The 13,755-nt window shown below is 38.9% G+C and overlaps 1 protein-coding gene and 1 long non-coding RNA gene across 2 annotated transcripts; both read right to left on the reverse strand.

Moving 5' to 3' along the window:
- Positions 1 to 1,854: 1,854 nt before the first annotated feature.
- LOC131237679 (E3 ubiquitin-protein ligase SINA-like 10) lies at positions 1,855 to 13,216 on the reverse strand. The gene is made up of 2 exons (XM_058235579.1): positions 12,992 to 13,216; positions 1,855 to 2,924 (listed from the first exon to the last, which is right to left on the reverse strand). Exons 1-2 carry the CDS (start codon positions 13,172 to 13,174, stop codon positions 2,259 to 2,261), a joined length of 849 nt encoding a protein of 282 aa, XP_058091562.1. The 5' UTR covers positions 13,175 to 13,216; the 3' UTR covers positions 1,855 to 2,258.
- On the reverse strand, positions 4,748 to 11,502 carry LOC131237680 (uncharacterized). Its single transcript, XR_009167370.1, has 2 exons — positions 11,365 to 11,502; positions 4,748 to 6,121 (listed from the first exon to the last, which is right to left on the reverse strand). It is a non-coding gene; the product is annotated as an uncharacterized LOC131237680 (long non-coding RNA).
- Positions 13,217 to 13,755: the final 539 nt, after the last annotated feature.

Genomic DNA, 13,755 nt, shown 5'->3' on the forward strand with positions numbered 1-13,755 from the left:
TTCATGCAAATAAGAATCAAGCCGCACGCACGCCCGCAGACACCACACGTGACAAAAACATCCAAACTGAAAAAGCGTCGAATATAAGGCGATTTTCATGTTTTAGCCCATGAAAAGGATGCTGAACCGGCAGACCCTAGGCCGGGCCAGGCCATCGACAACCCTCAATATTAGATCTTTTTTCCATGTGATCTAGAAGTGGGTCCCAGTCTGGTTGATGAGGTCTGCTTGAGGTGATCTAGGTGATCCACGCTGGCTTGTGAGCCTCCACATCTTTTTAAGAGATGGGGGAGCTGATGAGATGAAGTGGGGCCAATGAGGCCCATGGTCTCCCGGTCCACAATTGGATGTGTGGTTTAAGTCCACACGCATATAGAGTGCTGCTAAACATATATGCAAGAACAGGTGCCAATATAGCATGTTTGTGTAAGATCCCATATTTCCCTTGGGTGGGCCACATTGATTAGGGGCCTAAAAATCGTGCCTTGACACTGATCAAGCAAGCCAAAGTATATAAAATTCTGTTCTAGCCGTCTGCTTGTTTTAAAAAATGCCAAGCACCCTGCACCTAAGGAGTGAATTCTGGCTAAACTGTTTAGATCTTCTGGCCTAAAATCAGGCAGGTTTATTCCTCAAGTGGGCCGTTTTGACAAACAATTCAAATTGCTCGAAAAGATTGTTCTCCACACCGTGGCTCGAGGACTGAAATGGCATGATTTTTTACCCAGAAGACATAAATAAGTGTGGCCCACCTGGTGGAAATTTCAGAATCTTGCACAGGTCTGCCATACCATCATGTGTCTGCTTGCGGGTGGGTTGGGCTCCACGCATGTAGCCTCAAGAAACCTACCATGAAATACAATGGGTTTTGAGTGGTTAAATAAATAAATAACACTCGTTAGAGAATGATACCATTAAAACCCTAACCACCTCCGCCATCAGGTGAACCCACGGGATTGGCCACATCCAAACCCGTTGCCTGCAACTGCAAGTGGACACTCAAACAAAAGATAGACCAAAAATCCACATTCAATGAGCAAAAAATCCTACAATTGATCGATAATGCCATTCTGGATCATCAAACGATGAATAGTTGATCAAGTGGGTGGGCCAAATCACAAGCATTCTGATTAAGTGACCCAACATTAAGAAGGCTCACCCCATGAGTCTGAGAAAAAGGTGCCAATTGCTATACTCAGATGCATGGGGCCCACCTAGTTGATTACTTCACAACAAATGATGCTAAATTCATACAAATTCACAACATTGATTAGAGGAACAAGGTCCGTCACATACAATTTATTTACATAAATCTTACAAACAGTTGCTACATTGGTGTTTGTCACATTCTACAACTAAACTCATCAGGTGACTTGCTTTCCATACACCTGTCAAACGAGCATGACATCCAAACTAATCACCATGTGGGCCATACCTGAAAAAGAAAATCTACAATCCCAACCATTCGATTGGCCTCAACAGAATCAACATACTTGGTTACAGAGAAAGTCAACCAAAGTTCCTTTGACCTACCACTCTTCACCTAAAAATTTTAAAAAAACTTCTCTCAGGGGCATGATGTGAGAATTTTGGGATGTGGCCCATGAGAGGTAGGTCCCACCTGATGATCATTTCGGATATCATACATGTTTGCCATGTGCACGAAAAGCCAGTTGCTGATAAGTTTAGGGGAAAAATAACTGGAACATTCTAGATTTTCACACCATCAAATCAAAGACAGAATACCACTGCCTTCTCGATGTGGGCACGTCATCACTCTCATGAGGAATTATAGGATCCTTGATCCAAGGCTCTGCATAGTACAATCGGGTTTTCATTTCTGGTAAGTGAGCCCATGTTGGATTGGCCCCATCATGGATGTACTATGTGCTGTAGATCACATGTACAGGACAACTCTAACCTTTCAATTTTGTGGCCTATAAGAAAAGGTTCAAAAGACAAAGGGGCAGTCCACAATAAACTGATAAAAACCTAAGATTGGTGGCTAGGATCTTTTTAATCTGGAGCAGTTTTAGAGCCTGGTCCACACATGGTGGGAATCAATCTGGATCAGTGTTGTAAAACCTGGAGCAGTCTTAGGCAGAAGGACTAACAATTACAGGTAAAGGTCTGGTCAGGGTTTAAAACATTGATCTGGATTACAAAGCCATAGCCATGAGCGCCCACTTGTCAGAGCTGAAAACCCGAGTATACTGAGAAAAGCTTCTGATTGAGGATACTGCAATTCCTCCATTTACTCATTCCAACTCTCTAGTACTCCAAATACAAACCTCCAACTTGAGCTGCTCAACACAACTGTGGAAATCATGAGGAACTAGAAGAAAATCCATGGAAGAAACCGAAGCGTCTGTCCGCCGTTTAATACTCCTTGTGAAGGACTGTAATCGGAGGGACCTTCCCCCTTTCCTTGTTATAAGGTCATACGAGAAACCCCCCATCGAAGAATTGGGCCCGATGCAAGTGACAGCAACAGCATTCCCCAAATGCTCGGTGCTGTTGTTGAGGATGAAGAGACGGCCATCCTCCCCATGGAGAACGATGAACGGCCCGTTTTTATCCAAAGAAACTGGAAAGGGACAGTTGTATCGGAAACGAATCGAGGAGGCAGCCCAGTGGTTGCTGCCGAAGTGGAAAGACAACTGATCAGCAGACCCAAGGAAGGCGCAGTCTGGAATGGGGCAAGCGCACGGCATGTAGACACATGACTCTGCATGAGTGAGTTTGTTGCTGTAGCTTACTCTTTCTTTGCACCCATAGCGGGCATTGTGGCAAGTGACTTTAATGGATTCAATGACTTTCTCGATGGCCAGACAGCGGCTGTAGCCTATGGGCCAAGAACAGGAGTGACATTTGTTCTTGAGTTTGGTGCAGCATGACGAGCATGCGATGTGTCCATTATCACACTGAATTGTAACATGCAAAGATCAGACCCGTTCATGAGGATGTCTTGAAATGCATGATCAAATTAAGGTGAACCAGATGTGCAAACCAAATGAGAACACAAATATATCCTTATGGCACACGTGGTAAAAACAGATAGTGACTGGGACTGTTGATCCGGTGCGCCACTATGTAGATGGGATATAGACCAAAAAAAGAAGAAGAAGAAGAAGTGATTGGACAGCTATAACCATCCAGTGACTGTGAGTTTTTTTTTTTCTATGGTTGAATGCAGACAAGTTCACTAACCATCCCATTTGCAGGCCAATGATAGGATTGTTGCAACAGCCAACCCCCTGATTTTTTGTATATGGTCTATCCATGTGATGACCCATCAGATCAACAGTCAGTTCAACACGCAGGGAGTTGCATAGAACTTCTGTGATGCAAGCTGCATATTAGCATTCCTCAACTCTGAAATTCAACTGTTATGGTAGGCAACTGAAAAAATGCACTGGATCAAAGTGTTTTAAATAGCCAAAAGCATGTAGCATAGTGTTCACCCCTCCGATGGGTGAGGCATAAGGTACGTAGTGCTTTTAGATTTTTAATTAAGGTTGCACCAAATATCATGAAAGGAAAAAAAGGGCAAAGAATAAGAATAAAGATAAAGAAATAGCGATGGAACTGATTTAATACTGTTAATATTATTTTGCTAAAAATTTTGAAATATTAATTAATGTTTATTGAAAATAGAAAACGTAACAAATCATTAAAAGATTTAACTAAATCTAATGTAGGGTGAAAGGCAGTTACAAAAAGGTCATTTCCATTTTGTGAGAAGTAATTACTGCCATTCAATCCATTAGTGGTGCATCCAAACCAAGGTTTTCGGTAACGGTAACGGCGGCCGTAACAGCCACCACTGTTACCTTTACAATACGGGGCATAACGGCTGTTACGGCCCCGTAATGGCCGTTACGGTCTCTCTTTTTTATTTTTTAATTTATTGAAATAACCTCCAAAAAACCTGTCTTTGCCCCGTAATGTTGATTAAAAAGTATGAAAAACCTATATATGTCCCGTAATAAACCATTACAGGGCTATCATGGCCTTTATAGGGGATGTAATGTGCTGTTAACAGGAATTACATGTCATTTTTTTTCCATAACGGCTGTTACGACCCCGTAACGTGTAATGTTGGAAGGCAGGCTCCTAGAATATTTCAAGCATAGGAGCTTTTGACAGCAACTCTTGCAGGACAAAACACTTACAAACGAACTCAAGGAAAATCCAATTCACTCCACAAAGAAAAGAATTTAGTCGACATGTCAATCGCAATGAGCAACAATTTTAAAAAAATAAAATTGGAACTTATTTTAATAATAAGAAGAAATTATTTATCCCCTTCTTCACATGAAAAAGAAAACCATGATGGCATATGGATGCACCAATATTCTAACAAGGATTGGGGATAACTTTTTCTTGCAAGTAATTATCTTTAACTCCCTAGTTTTTGAGCTTTGGACTGATTAATTATTCAGAATTTTGAGCAAACTAGAACCATTTCAGTTACAAAGCCAACTTGTGATATTATTTGGGAAATAAATATGGAAAATTTCACTAAAATGCCTGTAAACCCCAACAATTTCTCTAACATGACTCTTAACTTCTGAAATAGCTCCCAAATCTAAAGTTGCACAAAGCATGATGCAAAGCAGCAACATATTCGGGTGTGGGGAAGCATTAGTTTGAGGATGTTATAAAGTATAAATGGCTATGGAGCAGAAGTAGGATTCTAATTTATTTATTTATTTATTTTTATTTTTTTTAAAAAATAAAAAAATAAAAAAATTTAATAAATCAATTTTCTTGTTTCTTTGGCCACATGGGTGCTTTTTCTTTGGTGGTCTAGACCCTCGGTTCTTTTGACTTTTTTGGTTATTCTCGACAAGGTGGGCCTTAGTCACAGATTCTAATTCCAGAGAATGTTTATCATGGTTCCTTGCCTCTTCTTCGATCCGTATGCGAAGGATGGGGTCATCCAAGCTCATATCCTTTCTCTTATGCTTTAGAGAATTTTTATATTCCTTCCAAGATGGAGGAAGTTTTTTGATCATAACAGCAAATTGGAAAGTCTCATCAATCACCATACCTTCAAAAGAGACTTCATGGGCTATTTCCTATAAATCAAGCACCTGATCTATTATAGACTTATCATCAGGCATCTTAAAATCAATACAGCGACTTACTACATACTTCTTTATTCCAGCATCCTCTATTTTGAATTTCTTTTCGAGATGTTCCCACAACTCCTTGGCTATAGAGAAATGACAATAGATATCATAATTGTCATTAGTCATAGCATTAAAAATGTAGTTCTATCACAGACAGTCATCATTCTTCCAACTAGATTTTTCAATGGATGATGTTGCTGGTTCATTAGCCTCGAGGGATGGGGTAGGATCCTTGATTACGTATATCAGCTTGAGAGTTGTGAGATTAAACTCCATTTTTTGCTGCCATCTCTTAAAATTCTTCCCATCAAAGATCTTGACTCGAAAGTTCGCAGAGACCGTTGCCATAATAATCAAGACTTTGAGGAGAAATCTATCTTTAAATTGTTGGTTCTAATATATAGAGATATAGTAAAAAAATCTTAAAACTAATAAACCAGAAATAATAACAGAAGAATCTTGAGAGTTGAGGCACGCTATAGTCGTTGTCTTAAAGATAGATATGCCCCCATAAGAAGATAATCCCTAATGCATTGGGTCCTAACAATTCTATCCCCAGGATATAATAGCTCTCCTTCAAGATCGGCTTTGATCAGGTGCACTCACGATCTCAACCACACAAACCCAAGAAAGCTTGAATTGATTTGCTCAAAAGTTGTAAAAAGAGCCTAGAGAAAAACAAAAGATGATAGATTTTTCGGATGATTTTGCAAAGGAGATTAGATGTCTTTATAAAGGAAATGTAGATAGTCGTTGGGGCAAGAGGCGCATGCGAGCAACGTAATAAATGTATGTCGACACATGCCAACTCATTAATTATAAGGTAGGTGCAAGATGACTCTGTCTTCACGTCCATGAGTAGGACAAAACATCTGCGGAGAAAACAAAAGAGCCAATCAAAGACACTCCGCGCCTTGTCACGCCATGACCACGGCAGTGGCTCCCACGTGCACGGATGTACATGGTTGCTCCCATGGCGTACCCTTGTTTTCCAATACGAAGGATTAGTGAGATGTTTTAATATAAATGCTTAGTTTTCCTAATAACTTTCTAATGTGCGACAATACTAAACATAATTAAGGCAAGTTGGTTAACAAAGGAAAAAAAAAATCCAAATTTTCTAGATTTTTAAAATCTTTCTTTTTAAAACCTTTTTAATCTAACATGTAGGAGTAGAATGTCTTGAGTAATTAATGTGAGATTTAGGCTCTCTTTTTGTGTACCCTAAAATGTCTTGGGAAATTTAGGAGTATAACGTTGCCTGGACGTTCCCATTTTGGGGAAGTGGATGTGGATGGCAGGATGCAGTACCTATTGTTGCCTGTAAAATAGGTCCCAAATGAGAATGCAATGACAATGAGTCGGATCCATCCTGTATCATCACGTACTCTTTCAGAGGGGTGGACACAAACTGCTATTGAACATCTAGTAGGCATTCTGAAGAGGAAAGATTATCTAATGAGTTTGAAGAGGAAGTGTAAAAGCAATAAAATATGACGATAGTCATGTGCATCAGTATCTTCAACTCTCTCTCCTTTCTTCTTTTTTTTTTTTTTGGGAATGATAGCATCTTCTACTTTTTTCCAAGCACATCGGATGAAAAAAGAAAAATCTTAAAAGCAAGAAGATTGGAGTTATTTTAGAAGTTAAGCGGCACAACAAGGTACGTAACATTAAACCTCAGAACATAGTAACTATCAAGATTTAACAAGGATCTCAGAGATTGCCAATATTTACAGATGATTGTACTTATAAGTTGTCACTTGTGACCAGTCCTTGATGTATCCGCCATCGTCTTCATCATCATTTAAGCCTCATCCAACTAATGGCTTGATTAAACAAATCTAGATCCGCCATTCCACTCTTCTAGACGTGTTACATGTATCGGACCTTAGGAAGAATCTTGTCTTTGGCTCTAATCTTGACAAGAATGGCTATAAGTTAGTTTTTGAATCCAGAAAATGTTTTATCATTAAGAATGGTACTTTTGTTGGAAAATGCTATGTAACTGATGAATTGTTCAAACTGAGTGTTATGAATGATACTGGTGCTAGTTCTTCTACTTCCTTGATTGAGTCTATTAATTTGTTGCATGCTAGACTAGGACATTCTCTTGAAAGCATGATTGCTATGGGGCTCATTCCTACACTGGAAAGGGAAAACCAAAATAAATGTGAAATATGTGTACAATCTAAGCATTCCAGAAAACCATTCAAAAGAGTTGAAAGGAACAACCAAGTCCTATATTTGATTCACAGTGATATATGCAACCTTAAAAATATTATGACTTGTGGGGAAAAGAAATACTGTATAACCTTCATAAATGACTATTCTATATATGTAAAGGTATATCTGATCAGAAATAAAGATTAAGCAAAAGATATATTCATAACCTTTGTGAATGAGGTGGAAAATTAATTAGAAAGAAAGGTGAAAGTTCTTTACATCTAATCGAGCTGGAGAATATCTTTCTTACAACTTTGCATCTTATTGTGAATCAAAATGGATTATTCATGAGGTAACTGTACCATATTCACCTCAATAAAATAGAATAGCTGAAAAGAACAATAAAACTCTGAAAAACCTGGTAAATACTATTCTTTCTATTATTGGTTTACCATTTAATCTGTGGGAAGAAGCCCTCCTTACTGCAAGTCATATTCTAAATCGTGTACCTTATAAGCATTTTGATAAAACCTCTGATGAATTGTGGAAAAACAAACCTCAAAACTTGAGATATCTTAAAGTGTGAGGGTGCCTAGCCAAGGTAGGGCTACCTTTATCCAAGAAAACAAAATTAAGGGATAAAACCCATGATTGTGCATTTATAGGCTATGCGCAAAATTGCAAGGCTTGCAGATTCTTGATTTTGAAGTCTCATAATCATATTGATACCGATTCCATCATTGAATCCTTATATATTGATTGCTTTGAAAATATATTTCCAACTAAATCTAAGGCCACCTTTTTCGTGGAAGAATTAGATTCAGCTATATAAATTGATGTAGAGAAAGACATAATCGAAGAGCTTTTAGAACCTACAAGAAGTAAGAGGGCTAGAATTGAGACTAACTTTGGACTTAACTTTTACACATTCCTTGTAGAGGATGACCCATCCTCATATCTTGAAGCCATGAGCTCTTATAATGCAATCTTTTGGAAGGAAGCCATTAATAGTGAAATTGACTTTATATTCAATAATAACACTTGAGAATTGGTAAACCTACCTCCAGGTAGCAAACCCATAGGTTGCAAATGGGTTTTTAAGACTAAGCTAAGACCAGATGGACCTGTTGAGAAATTCAATGCTAGGCTTGTAACTAAGGAGTACAAGCAAAAGGTAAGTATTGACTTCTTTGGCACATATTTACCAATCACCAAGATCACAACCATACGAGTATTGATAGCTATTGCTTCCATCACAATCCGGTGATTCACCAAATGGATTTGAAAATTGCCTTCCTAAATAGAGAATTAGAGGAAGAAATCTACATGGACCAACCTGAGGAGTTTGTGATAAAAGGTAATGCGAATAAGGTATGTAAATTAATAAGTCTCTCTATGAGCTCAAGCAAGCTCCAAAACAATGACAAATTTAATAAAGTGTTTTTGTCGAATGGTTTCAAATTAATGAATTGGATAAATATGTGTACAACAAGCTATATGAAAATGCATGCATTATCATATGTTTGTATGTGGATGACATATTTATCTTTGGTTCTAATATTGATGTGGTGAATGAAACTAAGTCCTTCCTTGGTTCACAATTTGACATGAAGGATTTGGGAGAGGCGGATGTGATCCTTGGAATAAAAAATGTGAAAGACTCCAACAGAATCACTTTATCTCAATCAGACTATGTAGAGAAAATCTTGAGAAAATATAATCTTCTAGATTATACACTTGCAAGCACTACCTTTGATCCACATGTGAAATTGAATCAAAATAAAGATGATAGTGTATCACAACTTGAGTATTCTAGGGTTATTGGGCATTTAACGTATCTAATGAACTGTACTAGACCTGATATTGCATATGCAATTGGTAAGTTGAGTAGATACACCAGTAATCCTAGAAAAGATCATTGGAATATCATTAATAAATTAGTAAGATACTTGAAACAGACTTGCAGTTATGGTCTCAGGTATACCAGATATCCGGCAGTACTAGAGGGGTACATTGATGCAAATTCGATATCAAATTCAATTAAATCCAAGCCCACTAGTGGCTATGTGTTTATTCTTAGAGATGTCATAGTATCTTAGAAGTCTAAGAAGCAGACTTGTAGTCCGAGTTCATTGCTCTTGCAACTGCAGGTGAAGAGGCTGCATGATTAAAATAGCTACCTTCAAATATACCCATGTAGGGTAAACCAGTGGCAATAATTGCGTTGCATTGTGATAGCCAAGTTGCGATAGATAAGGCGAATAACAGGACTTATAATGGGAAGTCTAGAGATCTACGTTTAAGACATAACTTAATCAAGCAATTGATTCGAGATGGGATCATTGTAATTAATTTTATAAGGTCTAAGAAGAATCTAACTGATCCACTAACTAAAGCGCTAGCTAGAGAGTTAGTGATGAATACATCGAGAGTGATGAGGACATTAGAAGACCTACTCGGATGTACCAGAGACAGAGACGGCCACTTACATTAGCATAACTTTCTTTATGGATGGGAGACGAGTTCCAGATGGGACCCGCTATGCTATTTTGAAGACCTCACATGCATTGGACATGCATCAAGAAGACCCCACCTTGGGATGATGCATGTGGGCTGCTTAGGAGATCATTTTAGTCAAGATTTTTATTTCGCGTTGATCCGACCGTTGGATCTTGTCGATCAGACCATCAGGCCACCAAATCTTTTAGATCTGGGCCCCTTGGACTATGATCTTGCTTTCTTTATGGTTTTTGTTATTTTTAGGAGTTATTTTATGGTTGAGATTGATAATATATGTTTTAGTTTTCTTATTTTGGATTATGGGCCACTTTACTTAAGTGAGTGACATAATTGTAATTATGCTGGATTTTAATTCTGAATTTTTAATTATAAAGCACGGGGTGGATGGAGTTCCAACCCTAGTGGTGTTATTGAGAAGAAGAAAAAAAAGAAGAGTCGAGCTCTCTTGTATGAAGGAATTTTCCTCCTTATTTTCTAGGTTTTTTTAATTAAAAAAAAAACCCTTTCTTCCAATTAAATTGTGGAAGGGTAGAAGCTTGTTTAGTGGTGGATTCTAAGGTACATCCTTCCTCTTCTTCTTCTTCGAAAGGTATTTTCTTCTTCTTTTGTCTTCCTCTTTGTCCTTCCATTACAACCTTTTAAATTCTAGATCTTCAATTTCTTATTTTTCCCAATTTTTTAAAACCTTAATTCCAAAATCCTCAATTCCCATGAACCCTAATTTTCCATATTTCAGATTTTCCCCTTCCTAACCTCAATCATAAAACCTACCAGTCATTCCCTTGAGTGTGAAACGTACCTATGCTAAATTGGAATTTCTATCCTTCCATCAATCCTAGTTTTAATTGATTTATATGATTTCTTAGCATGCGGGAATGTGATTTAAGTTAAATCAAATTTTATTTCCTATTATTTACTCTTAATTATTTAGTAGGTTAGCATATTTTGTTAATTGAATTACTTTATTGACTCTTTCATAATCTCCATGTTGCATGCTAGCATTAAATCATGTGTCCTGCATCAAAGAGGAATGCAATTGAGTCCCATTTAGATAAATCACCGACAATGGGAATCCAACTTATATGACTGGAAATCTCAAGAACTAGGTTCAATGGGTAATAACAAGTTGCCTTGAGTGATTCAGTATCGACACTGCATATAAAAATTGAGAACTCCATTCCTATGGTGTAGTAGTGCCATGACCTATAGCAAGGAAGCTTGGACTATGTCCTTAATGAGTTCCATAGTTGTGATACAGTGGAGTGTCTAGCTGCAGGTATACCCCTGATGGACTCATCTATATGAGTGTGTAAGTGAGGCCACTTCTTATGAGAATTGAGACATTCTATAAAGCACTCATGAAACTATGATATAGCAAATGGCCATAATATGCTGACTTTAAAAATTCAAGATGCTTTGAAATGTTGTGCATGTGATGTGTTTGAGTTGTTATTAGGGGAGTTAGTTCAAAACTTTATATTACTTCCTCCCAACAAACTAGACATGTTTACACTAAGCAAGGTTCAAATCTTTTAAATACCTTTGCTGATGCACTTCGTTTCACTGGTTTGCCCAAATGGTTTTCTATTCGCTTTCCTGAATTTTCAAATTGTGGGAGATTGTTAGATTAAAAAGGTCTAAAAAGAAAATTTTGAAAAGTCTAGGAAATTTGATTTTTTGCCTTAATTGTATTTAGTTGTCCCACATTGAAAAGTTGTTACGAAAACTAAGCATTTATATTAAAACCATTCACTAATCATTTGTATTGAAAAACAAGGGTATGTCATGGGAGCAACCTTGCACATGCGCGCTCACGGGCAGCAGCCGCATTCGTGGTCGTGGTGAGGTGCGGTGCGGTGTCGTGTCTTTGATCGGCACTTTGGTTTTCTCCACGAATGTTTTGTCCTACTCATGGACATGAAGACAGAGCCGTCTTGCATCTACCTTATAAATAATGAGTCGGCACATGCCGACATGCATTTATTATGCCGCTCGCATGTGCCTCGACCCCCAACAGTTATCTACTTTTTCTTTATAAAGACATCTCTTCTCCTTCGCAAAATCATCAAAATAAAATCTCTCCTCCCTGGTTTTTCCCTAGGCTCTTTCTGCAACTTCTAGGCAAATCAGTTTGAGCCTTCTTGGATTCACGTGCCCGAGATCGTGAGTACACCTGATCAAAGTTGTTCATCTTCGATGAGAGTTGTTGTATCCAGTGGGCAAACTTGCTAAGACCCAGTGCATCGGGGGTCATCTTCCTGTTGCTAAGACAATGATTGTAACGTGCCTCAGCTCTCCAGATTCTTCTATTATTATTTCTAGTTTTTATTTTCCAGATTTTCTGTTATATCTCTATATATTAGAACCAACACTACATTTCGGCATTTACTCCTCGGCAACCTACGGCAAAGCTCATAGCATCCTTACTCTTACAAAAATAAAGTAACCCAGCACCACAACTGATTTTCAAGAGTGGGTAGATGCTAGAACGAACTGAATTGCAAATGTCCACCTCAAAAGAAGTGTAAATGATAAAAGTAGGGCCACACACACCATTCATAAATCATAGTGCCCGTAGCCATCAAATAACAGCTCTCAAGTCCAACATTGAATGCATAGAATTTGAATTGGGTTTGGTCATCACTGCAAATTAAAACTATCCCACCTCCATTTTGTTTATTTCCTCTAAATTTAAGCAAAATCATTGCAATTCAGTTCAACTGATCATTCAAACATTATTACGGGAATTCCCGCCCAAGACAAAGAGAAAACTCCGGCAATTCATGAGTGGGGATTGAAAACGGATTATCTGCAAATGAGCCAATGAGGAACATACGTGCGACATCCAGGCCACTCATCAGGTGGGTCACACCTTTATGAGAAAAAAAATTATGGACGGCATGTATCCAATGCACAAGCGTCATCCACCTAATGAGCAGGCGGGCTCAATTAACGGGCCAAGGCATGTTTCCGGTGAGACCGACTCGATGTGCGGCCCGGATCTCGCAATCGTGTGGCACGTTGGCACGTGTCCCTCCGATCACCTCTTAGATCTGCCGCAGCATTTTTCCAAGGCTACACCCTAGCGAAAGAAAACCTAACTCGAATTCCTCGAGAATTTTATGGATGTATGGAGAGAGAAGGATTAGGTTACGAAAGGAGAAGACCTGATAGACGGGTGGGATCAAGGGTTCCATGCAGATGGTGCAATCAAGGACGTCAGTGTCGATGCTGATGGAGATGGTGGGCCCATCTTCCTTGTCATCATCCTCGCCATCGAAGACTCGCTTCCGCTTGTTGGGGCTGCTCGGCCCTTCTTCGCCCTCGCCTTCTACCGAGAATTTTGTCATCTCCACAGAGAGAGAGAGAGATCGAGGCCTTTCCACTCTTTGAGAAAGAGGAGTTTAAGTACTCTGCCTGGGTACTGATGCAACTCGAGCCAAAGCGGATTGGGTGGACTCTGTAGCGCCCACAGTGATATATGCGATTTATCTACACCGTCCATCCATTTTTCCAGATGATGTTAGACTATAAACTCAAAATTGAGGCATCTTCAAAATTCAAGTGGACCACATCAAAGGAGACAGTGGCGATTAAACGCCTACCGTTGAATACTTCTTGGGGGTCACAGAAGTTTTTGAATCAAGCTCACATTTGTTGTTTCCCTTCATCCAAGTCTGTTTGACCTTACGAACTGGTTGGATAGAAAATAAACATCACGGTGGGCCTGAGAAGATTACAACGGTGGATGTCACTATCCCCACTGTTTCCGGTGGTGTGGTCCACTTGAGATTTGGATATGCTTCAATATTGGGATCGTGACCTAAAATGTGCTGAAAAGACAGATGAACTGTATAGTTAAAATACATTCATCACAGTGGGCCCCACAGAGTCTGGTCCTCAGGAATATCAGCAGTGTTGGTGCAACCAC

Source organism: Magnolia sinica, chromosome 2 (genome assembly GCF_029962835.1).
Source record: "Magnolia sinica isolate HGM2019 chromosome 2, MsV1, whole genome shotgun sequence".
NCBI classification, from domain to species: domain Eukaryota; kingdom Viridiplantae; phylum Streptophyta; class Magnoliopsida; order Magnoliales; family Magnoliaceae; genus Magnolia; species Magnolia sinica.

Coding starts and splice junctions, on each gene's coding strand:
- LOC131237679 (XM_058235579.1), bottom strand. CDS start 13,174: ATGACAAAATTCTCGGTAGAAGGCGAGGGCGAAGAAGGGCCGAGCAGC. Junction 2,925..12,991: donor TGATCCCACCCGTCTATCAG/GTCTTCTCCTTT, acceptor GTTACAATTCAG/TGTGATAATGGACACATCGC.